Source organism: Schistocerca nitens, chromosome 5 (assembly GCF_023898315.1).
Source record: "Schistocerca nitens isolate TAMUIC-IGC-003100 chromosome 5, iqSchNite1.1, whole genome shotgun sequence".
NCBI classification, from domain to species: Eukaryota; Metazoa; Arthropoda; class Insecta; order Orthoptera; family Acrididae; genus Schistocerca; species Schistocerca nitens.
In genome coordinates this window covers 404026714-404052093 of record NC_064618.1, presented here as the reverse complement: position 1 = coordinate 404052093, position 25380 = coordinate 404026714, and the positions used below count along the sequence as shown (strand labels likewise).

The following is a 25380-nucleotide window of genomic DNA, read 5'->3' as shown; positions in this document are numbered from 1 at the left end:
TTATTTGAATTTACAGCCTTCAGATTTGTGTGATTTATCGTCTAACCGAAACTCAGTGAATTTCTTTTAGTACTCGCGTGGATAACTTCTCGTTTTTAATTATTTAGGATCAATTATCGGTTTTCGCACCATGCAGATATCTTGGCTAAATCATTTTGCAATTCGTTTGGTCATCTAATGACTTTACAAGACGGTGAGTTATAGTTTCACCTGAAAACAATCTAAGAGGGCTGCTCAGATTGTCTCCTACGTCGTTTATGTAGCTCAGGAACAGAAGAGGGCCTACAACACCGCCGGCCGCGGTGGTCTCGCGGTTCTAGGCGCGCAGTCCGGAACCGTGCGACTGCTACGGTCGCAGGTTCGAATCCTGCCTCGGGCATGGATGTGTGTGATGTCCTTAGGTTAGTTAGGTTTAAGTAGTTCTAAGTTCTAGGGGACTGATGACCACAGCAGTTGAGTCCCATAGTGCTCAGAGCCATTTGAACCATTTTTGAGCCTACAACACCTCCTTGGGGAAAGCCAGATATTACTTCTGTTGTACGCGATGACTTTCCGTCAATTACTACGAACTGAGGCGTTTCTGACATGAGCAATTTGCAATTGATATGGAGAAGCTGCTAAGTGCACCATCGATGTGTATCAGCACGACCTAAACTGCTCAAACATGATTCTATCTATCTATCTATCGCTTGAGCCTTGACCCGCAGTCACGCAGGGTCGGCAATCGTTAATCGGATTTGGCATGTTAATGGTTAAGGGGTGGCCGGGTGCCCTTCCTGCCACCACACCGTACTCCCCAGGACAGAATTAGTGTACCCCAACTGTCTGCATCGACTGTAATGCATGGAATAGTGCGAAAGTGTTCAGATATCTGCGAGCCGTGTAACTAAGGCGGAACAGGGGTACCAGCCCGGTATTCACCTAGAGGGATGTGGAAAACCGCCTAAAAACCACATCCAGGCTGGATGCGCCGGGCGGATTCGATCCGGAGCTGGCGCGCCTACCCAAGTCCAGGAAGCAGTACGGTAGCGCTCTCGGCTACCCTGGCGGGTAAACTGCTCAAACATGATGTATCACTAAAATTTTAAGTTTCGGCAGAAGGCTTACAGCCTTGGCGGAATCATGGCTTTAAACTCCCAAATTACTCCTATGTATTCTTCTCCGGTTCTGCCAATGTTCTCATTCAACTTTCTTACAAAGCTTTCTTGCAAACGTATAGTTTCAGAAAAATACTCCTCAGTACTCTGTAAGATACCGGACGACGTATGACAGACGTTACCAGCTGCAACCGATTCTTTTGTTCCCTGTTCCATCTGCATTCATTTCAATAAAGGATGCCAGCAGTTCTTTGGCTGAGAAAAACTTTCGTGGCGTTTTTTTTTTTTTGTCTTCCTCTCTTTAGCCATGTTATGTGGTATAACTTACTAGGTACTAAAATTCTTGCACTTGTTCTCTTGTATGTATTCTATTCCTGATGTTGGCAAGGCTCTGTTTTCCCATTTCTACTGTTCAGCATGACATATGTAATTTTTTTAAAGCCAAAATCTGAGCTAACTCTCTCGAACATCAGACCCTGAAGTTTCCCGACATGATGGTGTGTCAACGCTAACTGTCAAGCATGTCTGCAACGCGTGGTGTACTACTCACAGCCATGTAACTCAGCATAAGAACAGTGGTTGTAAGAAAGCATCCTAACCGACAGGGACCAGCGACGAAGTTCATGTCTTATCAATGCAATGGATTTCAAACCCAACATGAATTATTGCTGTCAGTGAATGCAGCTCCACCTCACCCAGTACACGGGCCCATAATGTGACAAGAATTACGTGCTATGTTAACTTGGAGTTGAGTACTCGGCAAAACGGTATTGTCACAGGAGCAGACAGAGTTGCACGTCTTCAGTGGGACTAGCAAATAGAAACTGGGCATTAGCTGACTGGCTTGTAGAGATTTTGTCTCTTTTCAAATGGTGCAAGAAGTCCAGTGCACTCATGGCCCAACAGGGTGTTTAACTCCCTGTCTGTGAAAAGCGTAGTTCAAGCTGGAGGTGGCTCTGTAATGTATTGGGAATGTTTTTCCTACCCTGACTTGGGCACATGCGCTCATGTTACAGTCAACATGTTTGTATCAATATTCTCTTGAACCGAGTATTGGCCTTTCTTCTATATCTTCACTAGCTGAGTAGCCGGCACTGTCCGGGTATGTTTTTATTCCAATCTTCTGTTAGTTCATATCCTCTTCCCTGCTTCTCTGTCCATCACCTGCACATCGTCGCTACTTCCATCTCCTCCATTCACCTCTCTTTGTCAATCTCCTCCTCCCCCTCTCTGTCTATCTGCTCCTCCCCCACTTTCTACCCATCTGCTGCTCGCCCCCTCACCGTCCATCTCCTCCTTCCGCCTATCTATCCACTCCTTCTCCCTCCCTCTTCTCTCCCCATCATCATGTTATCATCCCCACCCCAATAGCAAGTTGGTGGTTCCTAAGCCCACATTATTTCTCTCCAGTTAGCTACCCCCAAAGTATGTCGTTCCAGATAGTTAGTAGTAAGTATACCAAGCTTGGTTGTAATCGATCCAGGAGCTTAAGAGGAAATTTTTACCATCAGCTTTGCCAGGGTACGCTCATGTCACATATATTGCACTTATATTTAACATATTTAACTGATATTTCACCTGTAACCCTAGCGAATTTCACCCTGTAGTTTCGTTTTCACGCAGCTCAATGCCTATGGCGTCACATCACCTGAATGATGTGTCGTACAGTGATATAATTTTGTAAGTACATTCAGTGATCTAGGCAAGTACTGTCTGCAGAATGTGTTTGGAAAATAATTAGTAGTAAAGAAGTAATAAATTAAAACGTCATGCATGACGTTTTATGGCGTCAGTGTTTATGGCGTCATATGTCGTGAACTGTGTATCGTACAATGATATATTTTTGCAGGTACATTCATCAGTAAATGAAAATACTGTCTGCAGAATGTACTACGAATGGTGTTATTAGTAAGGAAGTAATAAATTAAAACATCACGCCTAATGCGGCGGTTTTACTGCATGAACAGCGAAAGTGTAGCGAGCAATGAACTTTGTAGGGTGCGTCAGATAGAATAAGTCTCGTTAAGGTTTGAAATTATGTGTAAAGTTTGTTGCAAGTCACTAATTGCTCTCATTCTCAAATATTGGATGAATATGGTCTGCTTACTTGCGCGCAATGAGCTATGCTGCTTTGAGAAAAAGATCGCTCTTACTCCACAGTGGTTGTTTCCAGACAGTAAGTGATATGCATATCAAGTTTGGTTAAGGTCTATCCAGTGGTTTAGCAGGTGATGATACACCCATTTTCATAATGAATGTATGCACTATGAGTTTGTTGTGGACATTTCCTGCATCCAAGACGACAATAGTAATGTTCACAGGATTGCGTGTATACATTCCTGGTTTGACGATCACTCAGGTGCTCTATTGCATGTCGATGGGCTGACTAAATGCTTCGGAATGTTTGGAACAACGCATGAAACGCACTAGTCAGCTTCCTCTTACTTCTATCGTTCTATAGGATCTAATCGTCAATGAATGAATGGCTTCACCTGGGTAGGGCATACCCTCGCCAAATAGTACTCGTTATTGGGACTAGACGAAGTATTACGCGGTATAACTGTATTGTCTCCTGAGGGCTATGAAGTTTTTCCCAGGGCACTCGATGTGGGAGCAGTTTCAGATAATAGTATTTCAGCAGTTCTTTGAAATCTTCGATCATTTAAGCCAGAATGACTAGATCCTCTGTGAAACTTAATGTGGTTACCTGTTCATCTTGGAGCTTCGACATTAATTAAGCTGTAATCCGCGTCTAGTCATCTGGATTTACATACTGCTTCGTTGCTCAACTCACACAAGATGGCTGTCTGGATGAGTCTGTCGAGGGTCCTCGAGCCAATTCTGTCGTTCACCATATTGTAAATGAGTTGGTGTACCATCCCTGGTACCATGCTGCCGATGAGATGTTAAAAGCACGTGAGATTGGACAGATCTAACAAGATAAAATCCCAACCCTTGGGGTTTTTGGTGCTGCAGTGGTGTCGGCACTGGCAGCCGCCGGCGACCCAGTGGTTGAGCTCCACAAACCGGGGTTCCCCTGGCTGCCGACGCCGCCCCCGCCAGGGCCGCCGTGCAGCGACCTGGCCTGCCCCAAGATCTGGAAACCCGTCTGCGGCTGCACCTGCGACGGCCTCTACTGCCGCACCTTCGGCAATATGTGCGAACTGCGCAGCTACAACTGCCGCAACACTCCTGGTAAGTCCACCTACCCCTGTCCTCATTGTAATATTCGTTTACATCGTCCACAATTTGTATGAATATATTTGTATGGAAAAGAAAAGCGAGGAGTCATTAGATGACGATCACTTTTTCACTCGGAAGCGTAAAGGCGCAAGAGAAGCAATTTTTACGTTGTACTTGATCATGGAAGCAAGACTTAAGGAAACTCACTACAAAAAGAACAAATTGTTAACAGAAACATAGTACGGATTTTGGAAAGATCAGCCCACAACTTCTACAGTTTCTGAATTTCTCTATTAAAGTGTACACCCTCCTAGACCAAGGTATGAAGACAGCAGTCATATTCTTAGACCTTTCCGAAGCATTCGACTCGGTCAACCATGGGTTACTCATTGAGAACTGAAGGCTTACAACATCAAGGATTAATCTATGCGCATACTTGACAGATCGTAAACAGTGTACTAAACTATCACGTAAAATGGGTAATAAGGTAATAGATTTCCACTCTTCTAGAGATACGGTGCAATGGCCTTGCCGCAGTGGCTACACAGGTTCCCGTGAGATAACCAAAGTTAATTGTTGTTGGGCGTGGCTGGCAGTTGGATGGGTGACCATACAGCCGCCATGCGCTGTTGCCATTTGTCTGGGTGCACGCAGCCTCGTGATGCCAATTGAGGAGCTACTCGACCGAATAGTAGCGGCTTCGGTCAAGAATACCATTATAATGACCGGGAGAGAGGTGTGCTGACCCCATGCCCCTCCTATCCCCATCCTCCTCTGAGGATGGTCCTGCTAGGCCACTCGTGCCATGAAGATGGAGTGCTAGAGATACAGTAATCCAGGGGATACCCCAGGGATCGATCCTTGGTCCCTTTCTATTCTTGGTTCCTGTCAATGACATGGCACAACCCTTCAGCTCACTTGTAGTAACCTTTGCTGATGACAACTTCTTACTTTACGAAAAACACTTGGAGACATTACACTCAACTGCAACTAAGAGTGTGACAGAAGTAGCCACATATATACTACATACGGGTCTATACGCTAACATCAGTAAATCCAGTGACTAACATTAAAAACAACTAGTTCTCTTGAAGCTGAAATAAACAATATTTGTAGCAATACATCAGCAGAAACAGTTGATATTAAATTTATTGGTGTCTACCTGGACAAAAATCTCTGTTGCGTAAACCACATTACTTCTGCATATGAGAAAATCAGCAGCAGATTGTATCTGATAAGTCAGCTGGCAAAAATAGTCCCAAGTCCAATACTAAAATTATTTACTATGGCACAGTTTATCCATTTCTCAGTTATGTTACTGAGCTATGGGGTTGTGCAGCAGACCTGAACCTGAATATAATATCAGTATTACAGAAGAGAACCACTAGGTTAATGCATAGACTAAAGTCCAGGGAGATCTGTCATTAAATCTTTGTCCGACATAAATATGTAACAGTGTATTCCTTGTATTTGTATAAAATTATTATATTTTTTTCCTCAATAGGATTTATGATAGCCTCAAATTCAGTATGGAATCTGATAGGGATTCCATCAGGCCCTGGAGCTTTGCTCTATTTTAACAATTTCAGCTGTTTCTCAACACCAAAGACACTAATACTTATTTTGATCATCTTTTCAGTGGTCTAAGGATTAAACTGGGGCTATTCCCTTGGTTTTTCCTTCGTAAAGGAGCATTTTACAATGGAGTTAAGCATTTCAGCTTTTGCGTTGCTGCCTTTAATTTCAGTTCATGTTTCATTCACTAGGGACTATCTACTAACTTTGGTGCTACTAACAGCCTTTACATGTATTCTAAAAGACTTTAATGTTGGTTATGTTGTGTCACCTGTCATGACATCTTGTCTACAACTCAAGGATGCTATGTATTCCTTTGTAGAAAAGTTTCCTGACTCTCACTTTTGTCCACCTACAACTAAAAACAAATGTGTCCATCAACCCTTTGCTGGTTGAAAATTCTGTTATGGAAAAATTTGATAAATTGGTCCACCAGCAAGTGCTTAGGTTTTTGGAAATTTTAAAGCCTGTGAAATAAAAGACAGAAATCTTGATGTTTGTTTCAAGCAGTGGCACCTTTTCATATGCTATTAATGAAAACTGAGCTCTGATAAAGTTTATCAGCCTAAATTCATACATGTTAAAGGCATAGAGGACACTTCTCTGACAATGTTGCAGATTTTGTTAGTGACATTTCAAGTTTTTAACTATCTGATTTACTGATTTCACCACCCTCTGCATTTCCAGAGCTGTAAGCTAGGTGCTGGTACAAAATTCCACCTGCTTTGATCCATTAACTGCATTAAAGAGTTTGCCCTATAACACAGGCAGTATTCACTCATCACAGTCACTTGATAGATATTTGACACTTTCTTGACAGGCTGTATTTCCCTGTTGTTCATTCCAGAATGAGGATTACTTTAATAAGTACGTGGGAATCATTTTATAAGGCAGAGCCTGTGGTAGCACCTCCTGTTTTTCTAGGTATTTGGTCATGATAAATGAAAATTAACACTTAGATGGGGGACTGTAATAAAGTTTTAATTACCATTTCCAGAGTTGTGTAATTAATTTTTTTGTCTGCAAGATACATGTCTACAGTCCAGGTATGCATTAAAATCCCTTCATCAGTGTACCAGAGCATGCTGCTAAAGGAACTGAAACAAAATGGCACAGCCTAGTGATGAAGTGAAGAGTAATTTTCGTTTAGCTCATCTAAAGGTGTATTATGGTACTGTAGCATGGAGATATCTGTAACAGGATTGCATGCATACAGCTACACACAAACAAAAATTTAATTACACAGCTTTTGAGGTTACAATTAAAACTTCATGAGTATCCCTTGTAGGTACATATAGTTTACAAGTAAAAAATAATGAAGTCCTGAATGTCATATACTTTTAGCCCACATGTTGAACGATGGATTGCATTTGAAGGCAAAAAAGGATTTTACAATACTCAACTGTATTGAGGTAAATGAAACCAGAGAGATATTTGAAAAGGATTTAAAGTTAACGGAATAAAAACCAAAACTTTAAGAACTGCTAATGATGTTCTTATTCTATCAGAGAAGCAAAACCAACATGAATGATTGATCGAACAGAATAGAGAGTGATTTGAAAAGAAGTTATCAGATAAACATGAATAAAAATAAAACAATGAGTCTGTACTTCCTGATTTCTACAATTTACAACTTTAGATTGCAAAGTGGCAAGTTCATGTAGTGGGTGCACTACCCCAGATGGTGACTCTGATGAGAAATTCATCATTACATTTTCTATCGCATTGGGACCTAGGACTGTGGGGAGCCCCAACATTTACAATGAAGTGGTGGTACTGGCCCACTTTGGCACATTAAACATGTTTCAGGAGGAACTGAACAGTTTCTACAGGAGAAACACATGCAAATTTAAGCAGTGCAGGAACGAGATTCTTAAAAGCATTACAGAATTTATGAAGGGAATCCAGCAATAAGATAATGAAAAACATATCAATATTTGTAATAACATTTTATGTAAACAAAAAATCAGATGGCAGACTGTCCCTGTTAACAATAAAGTGCAAGAATGAAAGTGATATCTTTACTAATTGCCATCCACCTACAAATGAAGACAAGAGAAGGAATCTACAGATAGTTAATGAATTTTGGGATTGAAATATCCAAAATACTAAAAAGCAGTGTTGAAATACTTCTCAGCTACTCCAATGCAAAAACTGAGGAGGGAAAGAAACTTAAAAATATTGTAGACAAATATCCAGTTAACTTAGAAGCAAACAGAAATGGAGAAAAAATGATCAGTATATGTGAAATTTTCCAATTAAAACTGATGTCCACACATTTTTCTAAACTTCCAAGAAAGGCTAAACCTTGGATATCATCAAATGCAAATCTAGCAAAGTTTCAACTGGATCATGTAGCCATATCCAAAAAGAATATCAAGGATTTTATGAACGTTTAAGCAATCCAAAATGGGGAATTTGATTTGGATCAGAATCTCTCTAAGGTTAAAATATAATTTAATCTAAAACAAGAGGAAACCCAGGAACCCCCCCCCCCCCCCCCCCCCCCCGCACACACACACACACAAATCCAGTGAAGCCAAAATTACTATAGAAAATTAAAAAAAAAATTGAGAAAAAATTTTGAAAACCCATAATTTATGCAAAGAAAATTTCACCAGGAATAATACTAGAAGTGTTTACAAACTTTTAAACACACTGTCAATTTTATTTGTTTCATAAATGAAAATCACAAAATAAGGTTAAATAATTTTAAAAACTGTTATACATTAGAAATATTTTTGGCCAGCTATTAAACTATCCAGTCTCACCAGTTAAGTTAGAATTTCCAGCAATACCATAAAATCCCACAAAACAGAGCTAGAAATTTATGAAGCCATCAAAACACCCCAAAACAATGAAGTATTACATCAGAATTACTTAAATGGCCAGAAACTAAAGTTATAAGTTTCCTACACTTGCTTTTTGAGAACACTTGAAAAGCAGAAAAGAGTTCAGAAGAGTGGAAAATAGTATTAATTCACCACCATATAAAAAGGGAGACAAACAAAATGTTAAAAGTAACAGAGGAGTGTTACTTTTTCCAGTAGATCACAAAGCTTTATCAAAAATCCCCGTGAATAGAGGTGAGGAAACTTTAGACAAACAACTTGGAGAGTAGTGATGTGGTTTTTGAAAGTTAAGATCCTGCACAAATAGACTTTTAGTTTAAAATTAACAATTCACCACAGTATGTCAACCAGCTATCCTAAACTAGCATCATTTATTGATTTCAAGAAAGCTTCAGATTTGTTAGTCAGAGACACAATAAATAAAATACCGTAGTTAGAGAATTCAGCCGCGCGGGATTAGCCGAGTAGTCTAAGGCACTGCAGTCATGGACTGTGCGGCTGGCCCGGCGGAAGTTCGAGTCCTCCCTCGGGGATTGGTGTGTGTGTTTGTCCTTAGGATAATTTAGGTTAAGTAGTGTGTAAGCTTATGGACTGATGACCTTAGCAGTTAAGTCCCATAAGATTTCACACACATTTGAACATTTTTTGAACAAGAGAATTCAGCAAACATAACTCATGAAACCCTGACAAGTACAGTACCTTAAGTTAAACTTAGGGGAGAAGTCTCAGCCATTTGAAATAAAACACATGTTAGACAAGGTGACAGATTATCATTTTTGCTACATTTTAGAAAAAATTATAAGAATCTAGAATTTGGATCCAAACAAACACCAAAATGAGTGCATAATTCAGGAAAGAAAATAACTGGAATTAAGGCTAACTATGTGGCTCTTGCAGATGATTTTTCAGTACTTCCAGAAAGTCTAATAGAGGCAGCTGCAAAAATAAATGTACTGGAAAAAAATACGGAACGGAACTGCTCCCAAAATTATGGCTGAAAATCCAAAATTTATGACAATATAAAAAAAAATTACACTAAAATATATAGAAACACAAACAGGTAAAATGGAGTGATTTAGTAAATTTAGATATAGGCCTATTTAGAAATAGATAGATTTAGAAATATTTGCAGTATATGTAAGAGTTAATAAAATGGAAAGAGCAAATAGTCTGAACTTTTAAAACACTGTTCATCTGATGCCAGGTGTAGCTGAGCATTAAGCTAGGTCTATATTTTAAAATCATTGTCCCTGGAGTTTCACGCATTTCAAAACATTTATGATGTTAGAATTTTAAACTAATTTGCAGGGCACTGCATTTTAACAAAACTTTTCTATGTTTTCAGAAAAGAGAACATTATACAATTCAGTTGCATGGTCAAACACCAGAAAAGCTTGCTAATAATTGACCTTTATGTGGTGTTCACAGGGAGTTAGTATTACTAAACCATGATATTATTGCACTGGGCCTTTATCCAAAACACATGGTAGTGTTACAGTAAACAAGTACAGAGGTGAAAAGGAAAACTCGTTGCACTGTCAATGCTTTCAGGTCAGTTGTGCATATACTGTCAGCCCCAATTAACACTGACTCACAGTAAGCCAATTGAAGCACCCTCACTCCCAGGTGCAATAATATTGTGGTCAACTAAAATAAAATGTGACATATGTATCAAGTAGTCCAGTTTCAGGTATTCTAGTATTATTGGATAGTGTGGCCCCACTCTGTCACATTACAGTTTAACAAAAATATGTGTAACAAGAATTGCATACATACAAGGACAATATTAAAACACTATGAAAAAGAAAGCTGCTACTCACCATAGAGTGGAGATACTGAGTTGTAGATAGGTGCAACTAAAAGACTGTCACAATATAAGTTTTTGGCCAACAAGGCCTTTGTTGAAAATAGGTGCAACAGTGGCAGTGCATCATGGGTGAGACAACTGGGTGGAGGTAAGGAGGAGGCTGAGGTGGAGAGGGGGAGGGATAGCAGGGTAGGGGTGGGGGTACAGTGAAGTGCTGCTGGGGAGCACACAGGGACGAGGTGGAAAGAAGGTAGGGCAGCTAGGTTCCCTCAGGAGGTTAGGCGGACCGGGGAAATGGGGGTAAGGTTGCAGAAAAGAAGAGAAGTAAGACTGGGTGCGTGGGTGGAATGAGGGCTGTATCGGGTTGTAATGGGAACAGGGAAGGGGCTGGATGGGTGAAAAAATGACTAATGAAAGTTGAGGCCAGGAGGGTTACAGGAACATAGGATGTGTTGCAAGGAGAGTTCCCACCTGCACAATTCAGAAAGGCTGGTGTTGGTGGGAGGGATCCATATGGCACAAACTGTGAAGCAGTCAGTGAAATGAAGGATGTCATGTTGGGCAGCATGCTCAGCAGCAGGGTGGTCCATTTGTTTCTTGGTCACAGTTTGTCAGTTGCCATTCATGCAGACAGACAGCTTGTTCCCAGAATGAGATTTTCACTCTGCAGCGGAGTGTGCGCTGATATGAAACTTCCTGGCAGATTAAAACTGTGTGCCTGACCGAGACTCGAACTTGGGACCTTTGCCTTTCGTGGGCAAGTGCTCTACCATCTGAGCTACCGAAGCACGACTCACGCCCGGTACTCACAGCTTTACTTCTGCCAGTATCTCGTCTCCTACCTTTGGAAGGTAGGAGACGTTTGGAAGGTAGGAGACAAGATACTGGCAAAAGTAATGCTGTGAGTACCGGGCGTGAGTCATGCTTCGGTAGCTCAGATGGTAGAGCACTTGCCCGCGAAAGGCAAAGGTCCCGAGTTCGAGTCTCGGTCGGGCACACAGTTTTAATCTGCCAGGAAGTTTCATATCAGCGCACACTCCACTGCAGAGTGAAAACTCATTCTGTAAACATCCCCCAGGCTGTGGCTAAGCCATGTCTCTGCAGTATCCTTTCTTTCAGGAGTTCTAGTTCTGCAAGGTTCGCAGGAGAGCTTCTGTAAAGTTTGGAAGGTAGGAGACGAGATACTGGCAGAAGTAAAGCTGTGAGTACCGGGCATGAGTCATGCTTTGGTAGCTCAGATGGTAGAGCACTTGCCCGCGAAAGGCAAATGTCCCGAGTTCGAGTCTCGGTTGGGCACACAGTTTTAACCTGCCAGGAAGTTTCAGACAGCTTGTTGGTTGTCATGCCCACATGGAATGCAGCAAAGTGGTTGCAGCTTAGTTTGTAGATTACATGACTGGTTTTACAGGTAGCCCTGCCATGATGGGATATGTGATGATTGTGACCGGACTTGAGTAGGTAGTGGTGGGAGGATGTACGGGAAAAGTACTGCATCTAGGTCTATTACAGGCATATGAGCCATGAGGTAAGAGGTTGGGAGCAGGGTTTTTGTGGGGATGGACGTGTATATTGTGTAGATTTGGTGGACAGTGGAATACCACTGTGAGAAGGGTGAGAAGGACAATGGACAGAACATTTCTCATTTCAGGACACAATGAGAGTTAGTCGAAATGCTGACAGAGAATTCAGTTAAGTTTTTCCAGTCCTGGGTGGTATTGAGTTACGATGGGAATTCTTCTCTGTGGCTGGCCTGGAGACTTCAAGAGGTTGGTGGGAGACTGGAAAGATAAGGCACAGGAGATTTGTTTTTGTATTAGGTTGGGAGGATAATTATGGTCTGTGAAGGCTTCTGTGAGGCCCTCAGTAAGTTTCAAGAAGGACCACTCAACACTGTAGATGCAATGGCCTGGGGTGGCCAGGCTATATGGAAGGGACTTCTTGGTATGGAACGGGTGGCATCTGTCAAAGTGTGTTGTAGGTTTGATTTGAATACAGGTACCAATGTAGCCATCTTTCAGGTGGAGGTCAACATATGGGAAGCTGGTTTGATGGGTTGGTAGGACCAGGTGAAGCAAAATGAGGGAGAACCAGTTGAGGTGCAGGAAGAATGTGGATAGGGTGTCTTCACCCATGATCCAGATCGGAAAGATGTCACCATGAATCTGAACCAGGTCAGGAGTTTAGTATTCTAGATATTAAGGAAGGATTCCTCTAGATGACCCGAGAATAGATAGGCTTAGGATGGTACCATGCAGTTGCCCATAAGCATACTCCAGATTTGTCTGTAGGAGAACTAATTATGGGTAAGGATACAGTTTGTTCATGGTGACTGGGAAGGAGATTGTTGGTTTGGAATCCGTTGGGCATGGGAAAGGTAGTGTTCGACAGTGGTAAGGCCATGGGCATTTTTATTACCCATCCAGCCCCTTCCCATTTCTACACTCCAGATCCCTCATTCCACCACCACATACAGTCTTTTACTTCTCTCCTTTTCTGCAACCCTCCACCCCCCCCCCCCCACCACCCCCTGCACTCTTTCTAACCTCCAGACTACCCTTTCTCTACCTTCTCCTTCTGTGCTCCACAGCAGCATTTCACTGTCCCCCTTCTCCACGTGCTATCACCATTTCTCCCTGCCTCAGCATCTTCCTTACTCCCACACAGTTGCCACTCACATCATGCACTGCTGCTATTGTTTGCAGTGTGGCTTCAGCTGCCAGAGGCTGCAGGCATATGTGTGTGTGATTTTTGTGTGTGTGGACTATTTTCACCAAAGGCCTTGTTGGCTGAAAGCTTATGTTGTGACAGTCTTCTTGTTGTGCCTATCTGTGATTCAGCTTCTCTGCTATATGGTGAGTAACATTTTATCTTTTCATAATCTTATAACATTCCATCCTGGATTTTTCATTGTTTGATTTGATATTAAAACACTATACCACAGTGGTAAGGCCAGAATGTTTATATGCATGACAATGATTCATGTATGGTTGTAAAATGAGAAAGAATGAGGAGATACACAAAAATATAGAGAAAAATCAGAAGTAATGGCAAAGCAACAATTAGTCTTCTTTGGACACCTCTACCAAATAAAAAAGAACAGCAAATGAAAAAGTATTTCTGTATTCATGGAAAAAAAGAAATCAATAGTAGCATGGGTGACAGAAATAAGAAAAGAACTAGAAGGAAAAAACATGAGGCAAACAGAACTAACAGAAATAAACACTTTTAAGGAGAAAATACTAAATTTAGAATGCTTTCAACGCAGAAGAAATAAATAATTAAAAAAGAACAGAAGAAAAGAACAGACAACATGGGGAGGAGGTGGAGTACTGGAAGAATAGGAAATAACAAAGAAAGAATACAAGGTAAAGTTGTTATTTGATCCCAGTTGGCCAGTACAAAGATAAAAAACAGTGCTTTGGGATATAATTAAATTAAGTCCTCTGGTGATACAGGGTGACAGTTATTGAACTGTATGAAGTAAAATTGTCATAACTTCTGAACAGTTTGCGTTAGGACTCTCAAACTGCACAGTTTTCTGTGGGGCATGATGAGAATTTGTATGTGCATTTGCAGGCACCTTTTTGTTGTTGGCCATTTTCATGTGAATGGGATCATCAATAAGCAAAATTAGCATGTTTGGGGGACTGAGAATCCACATATCATGATTGAGAAGTCTCTTCACTCTCAACGGGTGACTGTGTGGTGTGTAATGTCTAGTCAGGGAATAACTGATGTTATATTCCTTGATTGCATGGTGACCTAAATGGTACGTGAAGGTTTTGGAACATGATTTCATCCCCACTGTCCAAAGTGATCCTGATTTTAACAAGATGTGGTTCATGCAAGACAGAGCTCGACCCCATTATGTGTTTGTTGTCTTGGAGGAGCACTCTGGGTACCATATTCTGGTTCTGGGCTTCCCATGACATGGGCTTCGATTGGTCGCCATATTCTCTGGATCTGAACATATGCTACTCCTTTTTGTGGGGCTATATTAAAGACAAGGCTTACAGCAATAACCCCAAAACCACTGCTGAGCTTAAAACAGCCATTCAGGAGGTCATCAACAGCATCGATATGCTGACACTTCAGCTGGTCGTACAAAATTTTACTATTTGTCTGTGCCATATAATTGCCAATGATGGCAGGCAAATCTAACATGTAATAACCTAAATTTGAATATCTGTAGTGATATTTACATGTTGAATAAAGTGTTTTCATACTGTAGTCTGTAATTAATTTACATTTTTTTCATATTGTTCTATAATTTTCACCCTGTAGGTGAGTAAGATAGGAAGTAAGATGCTGATATTAATTGGCAAGTCCTGGTACATAGGCACTAAATAACTGAGGAGGGCAAGATATAAAATGTAGATTGGTAATAGCAAGAAAAGAGACATATGTTGAAGAAGGAGATTATGGTTAATTTTTCCAAGGATATAAAAGTTATTAGAGGTGTGGCACCAGTTCAGATTGGAGAAGGAAACCAGTCCTGTCATTTTCAAAGGTATCATCCCAGAATTTGACTTACATGATGTATGGGAAACTAAGGGAAACCTTAATCCAGATGTCTGGGCAGGGATTTGAACCACTGTCCTAGATCATGCAAGTCCAGTGTCTTCCCACTCAGCCACTGTCCTTGGTATGAGTGGAAGCCTTGTCTGAGTATGTGTCTGGAATGTGGGCTTACATGGTTGTTAACTGTGTGATGGATAACACAAACAAGGTGAAAAAAGGCAATTTTGAAATGTGGAGCAGCAGAGGAATGATGGTAGATCAGATAACTAATGGAGGGATACTGAGTATGACCAAGGACAGAAGGGATATGTTAGTAGGACATGTCACAAGACATTAAGGATACATTTCTTTAGTAATTTAAAGAAGTGTGGGGTGTGAACATTGTAGAAAGACACCATAGCTTGAATATAGTAAGGCAGTTCAAATGGATGTAGGGTGAAGTCGTTATGCAGAGATGAAGAAGCTCACACAAGAAATACTATTGTGGAGGACCAGAAGACCGTAACTACAATATATTAAAAACAATTACAGTAAAATGATATTGAAAACTAAGAACATTGAACATACGAGTATCTGGGTTATAGGAAACAGCTATGATTTCTAGCAATAATGTACGCTCTTTATATTATTATCTACTGAGGTGCATAGTGTTAAGGCATTGGACACACTTTGTGAGGAAGACAGTTCAAATCCCTCTATGGCCATCAAGGTTTAGGCTTTTCAGAGATTACCTTAATATCAATGGGTAGATGCTGGATTGGGTTCTTTACAACAATTACAACTGATTTTTACTGTCATCCTTATCTGTTCTAACATTATATTCCATTTATGTCCCTTATTAATTGTTTGCAGAATGAAATTACTGTTATTGACAATTTTGGGAAATAGTGGTAAATATAGAAGAGAATCATCTGATATAAATTTAAATTTTTGTTATGGAGTTTGCTCATGCTGTTGTTCACTAATTGTTTAAATAAGTATTTATCCTCTTTTAATTACAAACATTAAAAATTGCTGTACTGCAATGAGGTTTTGTTACTACTGTGGCATCCATGTTGTGTTTCAGATTACAACTTTATCTGGAATGGAACATGTGACCAATGCCCACAAACACCAGTACCGCTACCAGTTAAGGGACCAGAATCACATGAAAAACCATAGGAAATAGCACACAGGAGGGTGCACCACAACTGCTGTCTTGTCTCTTTGTATAAAAGAATTTGCATCTGTCAAAGAATGATACTGTTGTAAATGTGTAACTTACTTATGTCTACTGCATTCTAAAGGTCTACATAAAATGAATATTACATGAACATGCACTTTGGTAGTGTTCCTATAAATTGATAGCAAGGTATATGATGGCATGAAGTAGTGTACATGTACTGCAAAAGCTACTTTTAGCCACAAAATGCTGTCCTGTGACTTAAGGAGGAATTTGTATATGCATACTACTCTCAAATACTGCAGTCACTGTTGGTTTGGTAGGCTAGTTAATAGCAGCCTAAGCAAGAATAATGTTCTTATACATGAAACTCATTCCATCTGTAGACCCCAGTATTCAAATGATAATGATTAAAAATTTTTAATAAATTAATTTTGCAGTTCTGTATTTTGTCCTTCAGATCCAAAATAAGGGACATGAAATAAATTCCACAGTGCATTAAACTGCTGTCTTTTTACTTTCTTCCTTTTAATAATTCTGATAAGAAACATCAATACCCAACACAACACAGAAAACTAGTTCATACAATGTAGGCTTTCATGGTCAGTATTGTCTTCACTTAGAACTTTCAGGCTGATAGGCAGTGGTAGAAATATAAAACTCTCCCCTGACATTTCGTCTCCAACTGCGGGAGACATCCTCGGAGGTACAGCGGTGAACTGTGAAGAGAACTCGAAGAAGCGCTGATTATATAGGCAATACAGAGGGTGCCACTGTCGATCACGTGGCGTCGGCTATGAGATTGTCTCTGGTAATGCCAACATTCACGATTGAAAGTAATCGTTCGTCACGCTTGCGGTGCAACATTGACATTCAAATTTTGTCCAGTTTAACACCTTTGTCTTTCCTGTTACAATTATTACAGTGTTTATCAGTCTTGTTAGCCTTGCTATACATGTATGTATAATAATGCGAGGTTTTTGATATGACGTTCATCTCGCTGAATTCTATTTCATGATCAGCTTCCTGGTGAACATGTTCTGCTATGGCTGATTTATCCATGTGACCCAGGCGGCAATTCCTGTTATTTCAACAAGACGGGTGTTCACACTTCTCTTTGTGGTACTGATATAAACCTGTCCACAATTACAAGGAATTTTGTATACCCCAAGTGTAGCCAAAGGGTGTCAAGCATCTTTTGCTAATCTTAAATATTCTTTTATTTTCGTGGTGGGTCTGAAAATAGTTTCCACCCCATACTTGCTTAAAACTGTGACCTTACTAATCAACAGAAGAAAAACTTTGTCCTTGGGCGACCGTTGTTCATCGTTGCTCCTGATTCTCTGCCTAAAGTGAAGGGCTTGATCTATATCCTTGCTAGAATAGCCATTCTGCATGAAAGTTGACCTTAGATGTTCAATCTCATCTTTTAAATAAACAGGTTCACAGATGTTGTATGCCCTGTCTGCCAAGGTTTTCATTACACTTCTTTTTTGTCTAGGGTGGTGGTTTGAATCTTTATGCAGATAACGATCAGTATGTGTGGCATCAGGAACAACAATGAACAACAGTCGCACAATGGCAAAGTTTTTCTTCCCTTCATTAGTAAGGTCACAGATCACACTGGGAAAGTTTGAAGCAAGTATGGGGTGGAAACTATTTTCAGACCCACCCGGAAAATAAAAGAATATTTAAGATCAGCAAAAGATGCACGACACCCTTTGACTACACCGGGGGTGTATAAAATTCCTTGTAGTTGTGGACAGTTTTATATCGGTACCACAAAGAGAAGTGTGAACACCCGTCTTGTTGAACATAACAGGAATTGCCGCCTGGGTCACACGGATAAATCGGCCGCAGCAGAACATATTTACCAGGAAGGTGATCACGAAATAAAATTCAGCGAGATGAGTGTCATATCAAAAACCTCACATTATTATACATGCATGTATAGAGAGGCTATTGAGATTGATAAACACCATAATAATTTTAACAGGAAAGATGAAGGTGTTAAACTGGACAAAATTTGAATGTCAGTGTTGCACCGCAAGCTTGACGATCGATTACTTTCAATCGTGAATGTTGGCATTACCAGAGGCAATCTCATAGACAATGCCACATGATCAACAGTGGTGCCCTCTGTACTGCCTATATAATCAGCGCTTTCTCGAGTTCTCTTCACAGTTCGCCGCTGTACCTCCGAGGATGTCTCCCACAGTCGGACACAAAACATCAGGGGAGAGTTTTATTTTTCGACCACGTCCTATCAGCCTGGAAGTTTTAAGCGAAGAGAAAACTAGATTGCTACTGTTTCCCACAAAAATAGAAAAGTATTTTAATCTGTCATTTGGGTGCCAAACCAAGTAGAATATTATTTAGCAGACCTCTTGTTTCATTTTTTCTTAATGTCATATGCCAGTGAAATGGAACATAACATCTCCAAAATACAGTTAAGATGTTTTGCACAAAACACTGCAGGCTACTTAATTTAAAACTGATGTATTTGCACTTAATCTTTCACTAAGTACACTACTTAATTCCAAAAAGAAAATCATCTGTGGATTATGAGAAGTTTCCATGAAGGAATTACTTTTATTGCTATTTTTGCTTTGTTATTTGTTATATTCTTTCTATCAGTAGGCCTATATTATAAGGGTTTTATGACAGCTAAATAACTTCCTTTTGACACGAAGGTAGCAAAACATATCAAAAATCTGTTTACTGTCTCGACTGTGCTCTCTCTCTCTCTATCTGTCTATCTATCTATCTATCTATCTATCTATCAATCTATCTATCTTCCCCTATCTGTAACATTAGCAGCACTAAAAATTATGACTATTTAATATACTGAAGTTCATGTGCATATGCAATTATTCCCAAAACTTTTCATGAAATAAAAAGTAAAGAGATAAAACTATTGTCTCAGGAAACTAGTAATGTGCTTTTCCAATTTAAATTCTTGGGAATGGGAAACAGCATAACTTCTCAAATGTTGTGAATTAACTGTTAACTTTCATCCATACTCTCCTCAGTGGTTCCTTTCTTTTGCTTTATGCAATTGAATATAACTTACTTTGACACAGTAGCAGGAGCTTATTTTCTATCATGCATTTAAAATGTTTTGAAGGTGAATCTAATACAAGAGACTGATTATTAAATCAGGAAATTGACAGAAATGTGTAGACTTATACTTGCCATTCAGTTACATGTAATGGGTGGCCTGTAAGATATATTAAGAACTCTAATGGTCTTTTAAAAGAACTTCATAATATTTTGTGTGTGGTTGATACTACCTGATGAACAAACGAAACTCCAAGAAGGGGATTCAGAAACAAACTTAAACTTAATTGGACAAGAGGGTGCGTGATGTTATTTCAGTGGTCAAAAAATTGAGTCAAATTCACAAAGACATTGGCATTATGAGCTCTCTTACCTGTATAATGTTGCAAAGTCATTGTATCCCCTTCTGAAACAAGTTGGTCCATGACTGTTGTAACTGCTTATAATTTCCTGGATACTAGCACCTTGACAGAATTAAATTCTGAGCTGGCTGCGCACATTATGTCAGGAGCAGATCTAGATATCTTACTGGCTACAGGATTATCTCAACATAATGCACGCATAATTAAATTTCACTGTGGAAGCTGTTGGATGTGAGTTAATACATGTGGATGCAGGATAACTAGGACATACCATTCTGCCATCAGAATTCTCTCAATCACTACCAGACATGACCTGAAGTCATACCTGATGGATCCCCATACCATGATGCAAAGAGTAACACCACTGTGCTCAACACAGTACTGAAAGAGTGAGGCCTCTCCACAAGGCATTTCCATACTCACTGACAATGGTCATCCAGCATAGTACAGAACTGCAATTCATTGCTTGCCTCACTGCAATGTCATTTATCACCTCACCACTCCAAACACAGCCGTTTGTGTTGTCGTGTTAACTCGCAGTCTGTCATGAGATGGTAATTTCCTAGTCCATCTGATTTTACTCCGTAATGATTGGTATGAAATGACACAGAGGGTCTCCAGGAGTCTGTTACCTGTTCTTGGATGGCAGACACAGAGGCCATGGGGTTATTATGTGTCTTATGCACAGTATGGAGGTCCACCATCTACATATGTATGCTTGTCCTCATATTCCCAAGCAGTCCAATATCAGGTCACTGTCACATCCAAATGCTCCACAAATTTGGATACTGCACACATCAAACACATACCCAAATGGAGATGTATGATGAAGCCCATTTCAGATTCTGTGAGGTACTGATATCGCTATATCACATGAGTATGCAGAGTCTCTGTGTCCTTCACAGTGATCACTCACCATCTGATGCTGTTCAGGACCCTTATATATCCTACCAGACTTGAGAAATACACTAATTAGGATCATTATTAATGCACTCTGGTGCACTTAGTACCTGTCACAGAGTATTGCAACTCTAATCATTTACATACCTGCCAGTGATATGTATACATACAAAGTTCCTTTGACATCAATCCATGTCTTATGGATGATTCACTTTTTGTATCATGCAATGTATGTTGTAGTTGAAGTCTTTGAGAAAGTTGTCTTGTTAGTTCTTAAGTCTTCATTGATAATTGCAGAAATTGCAACACATTTGTTGAAAAGCAACAAACATAAATAGTTCATTCTCTGACAACACCAACAACACCCTTCAATATACTCTCAAGTTCTACTATGCATACTTCACAGTTGCATGCAACTAGCCAGTAGCAAACTGTTGTCAAGTTAGTAGATTCAGTTTTGTGTTACAGTTCATGTTAACAATCCAGTATTTACTCTTTCAACTATGTACCTTGACAAACACAAAATCTTTGGCCTCCACACACCTAACCAACAGCAAAATGTTTCCAAATAATAAATTCAGTTTTTTTGGCATTTATGTTGGTATTAAAAATATTGCTCTTTCAGCTATAACATGATGACAAACTTGTCATATCACATCTCCAAGCACTTGACATAGAAATATTGTCTCTCAAAGCAGAGGTCATCCATTCAAGTTACTAAAAATAAAAAATTCAGCAGTTTGCAATACACTCAGAAAAAGTTCAAATCAGTTTTATTAGATAGAATATCTTGTGTTGCTTGTGTTAGTACACCTGTGTGTTCCTGTATGATGACAACAGTCTCTATGTTGGGAACTAGCAGTTCTTCTAGTACATGCATCATGTCATCATTTAAGAATAATCAGTGATTATTATACATGTCACTGAAACATTCCTTCATGAAGGTGGCACTGTCCATGAATAGTTCTGCTGGAAGAACACCATGAGTGGCAAAAAAGCACTCATTTTACACATCACTATTATAATAAAGAAATGTTACCCTCACTGCAAGTGCAATGGGTAGAGGCTTTCAGCATGTAATATAAGTCATGCATGTCCTTGTAGAACATTATCCCACGCAGGAAGTCTCACAGTGCTAACTACAGGGCTACACTGATGATGAGCTGTGTTAACAGTGTGTTGCTGTTCCTGCACATTTTGTCAGCTTCGTTATACTGCTTGCACCTATACTGTGGACAGATTTCCATTTTAATGGCTAATGCAAAGGCAAGGGAATGGCTAATTCTATTGCTTGCACCATGCCTTTACGTTGTGTTGCAGAATACAAAACTGCTAAAGGGATTTGGGATAAGCTACATAAAACTTATGATGTTCACTCAACCAAAAACATTTATCTGCCTTGACACAAATTTCATAACATTGTGTGGGAAGCATCTGCTGGCATACAAGGCCATTTAGCCAAATTTGATGAAATGCAACCTCAACATTTATTTTAGACAAGCCAGTTGACATTGGTGACCATTGTGCACAGTTTTTGCAAACTTTTCCCAAAGAGTTCAGTTACATTACTATTACATGGTATGATTTACCTGCTAAAGAGAAGACATGGAAAAGTTACACAAACAGTGATTATATTATGAACTGAGAATAACATATCATAATGATGAAAGTGTTGCTACACCAGTGATGATGAAAATGAAAATTAACAAACAGCAACCAAGACACAAACAATCTTCATCTAAAGCTGATACATTGAGAATCTCATTATAAAAGTAATTAAGACAGAAAATGATTTTAATGTGGTAAAGCAGGTCACTTATCAAAACAATGTAAAACAGGGTTGGTTTATTTCAAATGTAACGAAATGGTCCATCAGTCAAATGCACGTACTACAAAGACAAAAGAGAAGACTGTGCTATTTTGTCGAAAGGTGTAACATCAGTGGAACACACAGGAAGTTGCAGTTGCACAGATAGGTCTACTTCAAAAACTGAGAAAAGAGTTTTAATGGTGGGATGCAACAATTTTTTTGTAGATGTAAATTCACTAGACTGTGATGAGTGGTACATTGACAATTGTATGACATCACATAAGAAATCAACATGGTTTGCACACTATGTATTAACCACTCAAAACTCCAAGGAAGATTATGAGTACCACGAATGGTGTGTAAATTGAACAATATGGTACAAGTTTAATTGATGTAGGTATTTAGTGGATGAATATGGATAGAACAATATTTTGAAGATGTTTGGTTTTGCCCTGATGGATCCTGTGGCACATTGTCTGTTAAAAAAGCTGCACAAAAAGGAATAAATCAAATAACTGATGATGGTGATGATAATGATGATGATGATGATGATGGTTCTTGGGGTGCTCAACATCATGGTCATCAGCATCTGTACAAATTCCCAATCTTTTCATTGCCAGTCTCACCACATCCTGAATGATGATGAGATGATGGTGTGATGATGAGGACAACTCAAACACCCATTCCCCGGGCAGAGAAAATCCCTGACCTAGCCAGGAATTGAATCCAGGACCCTGTGATCCAGAGGCAGCACCAAATATTTGAAAATGATGACAAATCATGAGTATGTTTCAAAAACAATATTCCAGTTCCTACTGCTATATGCAGTGGCAAAAATGAACTTTCTCATTTAGCTGTGAAGATTGTCAAGAGAAATCTGGAGTTGTTGCTGAAACTGACGACAGTTTCATCAAAATAAATGCTATGAGCACCAGATTTTGAAGGACCATGGTATAGAAACAACAACTGACAGTAACTTTTGTGAGAGATGTGTCTATGGTAAACATCATCAGCTATCATTTGGTGACAAAGTGTAGAAACCCACAAAACCTAGAGAATTAGTTTATGTAGATGTTTGTGGACCAATGGAAGAAAATGATTTGTGGGGTAACTGATACTTTGCTGTTTTTAAGGATGATTTTTCCAGTTTTAAAGTAAAATACCTTCCATGACACAGAGATGACATGAAAGAAAAATTACCACTCTTCATTAAAATGATAAAGGCTCAAGCTGATGTTACTTTGAAAGAATTGTATACAGAAAGTGGCAAGGAGTCCATAAAAAAGATGTAAATAAGGCTTCTGACTCAATTGAACTAGAACATTTGATTACTGCACCATATATTCCTCAGCAGAATGGAGTTGCTGTGCAGGAAAATAGAATACTTTGTGAGATGGCTCTGCTCTGCTGAATGTCTACTAAAAGCATTGTGGGGCAAGGCTGTTCTGGCTGCAACATACACTTTGAATCAATATGGTCCCATGAAGATTAAAGGTAAAACTCCAATGGAAATATTTTTGAAGATAGAAGGCTGTTTGGATAATTTGGTGATTTTTGGTATGGAATGCAATGAAATTCCTACACAAAAACAGAAGAAGTTTCATGCCAAAATTTTAAAAGGATATGTTGTTGCTATGATGATTGTGGGTATCATGTTTATTTCTTTGAAACAATGTATGTGTATGTATACTGAGATGTAAAATTCAACTGCAAACAATTACAGAAATCATTTACTCAAGACACTAAAAGGATTGTTGACATCTTAGATGGAGATAAAAATGAAAATGTTACAGAAAATGAACATGAAACTGCTGATTTTGAAGAGGATAGTCAATGGGATTGTATGAACCAAGATATAGCAATAAGTGGTGAGAAGGTTACTAATCATCTGTATGATACTGAAAGACAAGTTGAGAGCAACTTGGAGGCAAGAAATGAAGAAAGAGGAAGCTACAGTTTATGTGAATGGCAACATTTGAAAAAAACATTATGTTATGGAACTGTAAAGAAGCAGTATAGTCAGAAAAATCTAAAGAATGGAAGAAAGCAACAGAGGAAGAAATGAGTGCTATAAAAGGAAATAAAACATGGGAACTAGTTCACAGAGGTAAAACAAACAAGATAATGGAAAATCAATGCTCCTTGCTACAAAATTAAATGCAAATAATGAAGTAGTTTGATGTTTGGCTACACTGGTGGCAAAAGGACATAATCAACATTTTGGAATAGATTATATTAGCAAGTTGAGCCCTGCTTTAAGATCTGAGATGATGGGAGCTGTGTTGAGTGTTGCAATTCAGCATGACTGGTGTACAAGGAAATTTGATGTAAGGACAGCATTCCCTAATGGTATTATAAAGGGGAAAATATACATGTATCAACCAGAGGGCTTTGACAATGTTACATGATGTGCATGTAAATTGCTGAAAAGTCTGCATGGTTTCAAGTGGACCTATAAATACTGTTATGAATGTTTTGTTAAATTTCCTAATGATCATAGTTTAAGGGAGAGCTCTTCAGATCCATGTATGTCCTGTAGTGAAACGCTGGCACAGCTGTTTTATGTTGATAATGGATTTTCCATAAGCTCTATTGATTCAACAACCAAGTTTATTGAACAGTTGGGTAAACATTTTGAGATCACTGTAGAAAATGTTGACTCCTTCTTGGGATTACAAATCAAGAAATTTGACAACAGTCGTCAAATAAATCAGTCTCCTTGTGTGAAGAGAATCTTAGAGAAACATGGGAATATGGATGCAAAACCATTATCTATATCCATTGAACCAGGATTGATACTGGCTGTGTCACTCCTTTTAATAATACTAGACTCTATGGAGAAATGGTCGGAAGTTTGATGTATTTAACATATGGTAAAAGACCAGATTTGTTATATGCTGTTAATGTTGCACCAGAGTCAAGACTCGGCAACAAAGGTGCATTTTGCATTGCTCAAGCAAATATTCAGGTATCTTAAATCAACAACTACAGATGGCATTTAGTTTGACAAGAATGAAAATTGTAATATTGAAGCTTATAGTGATGCTGATC

General features: G+C 39.3%; 1 protein-coding gene across 1 annotated transcript in view; it reads left to right on the top strand.

Moving 5' to 3' along the window:
- The window catches only part of LOC126259847 (uncharacterized), a 695000-nt gene extending 678767 nt beyond the window's left edge, over positions 1 to 16233 (top strand). The window contains exons 4-5 of the mRNA XM_049956902.1: positions 4074 to 4292; positions 16102 to 16233. Coding sequence (XP_049812859.1) covers positions 4074 to 4292; positions 16102 to 16203 — 321 coding nt within the window. The 3' untranslated portion in view covers positions 16204 to 16233. The remainder of the gene's footprint in view (positions 1 to 4073; positions 4293 to 16101) is intronic.
- The last annotated feature ends 9147 nt before the right edge of the window (positions 16234 to 25380 follow it).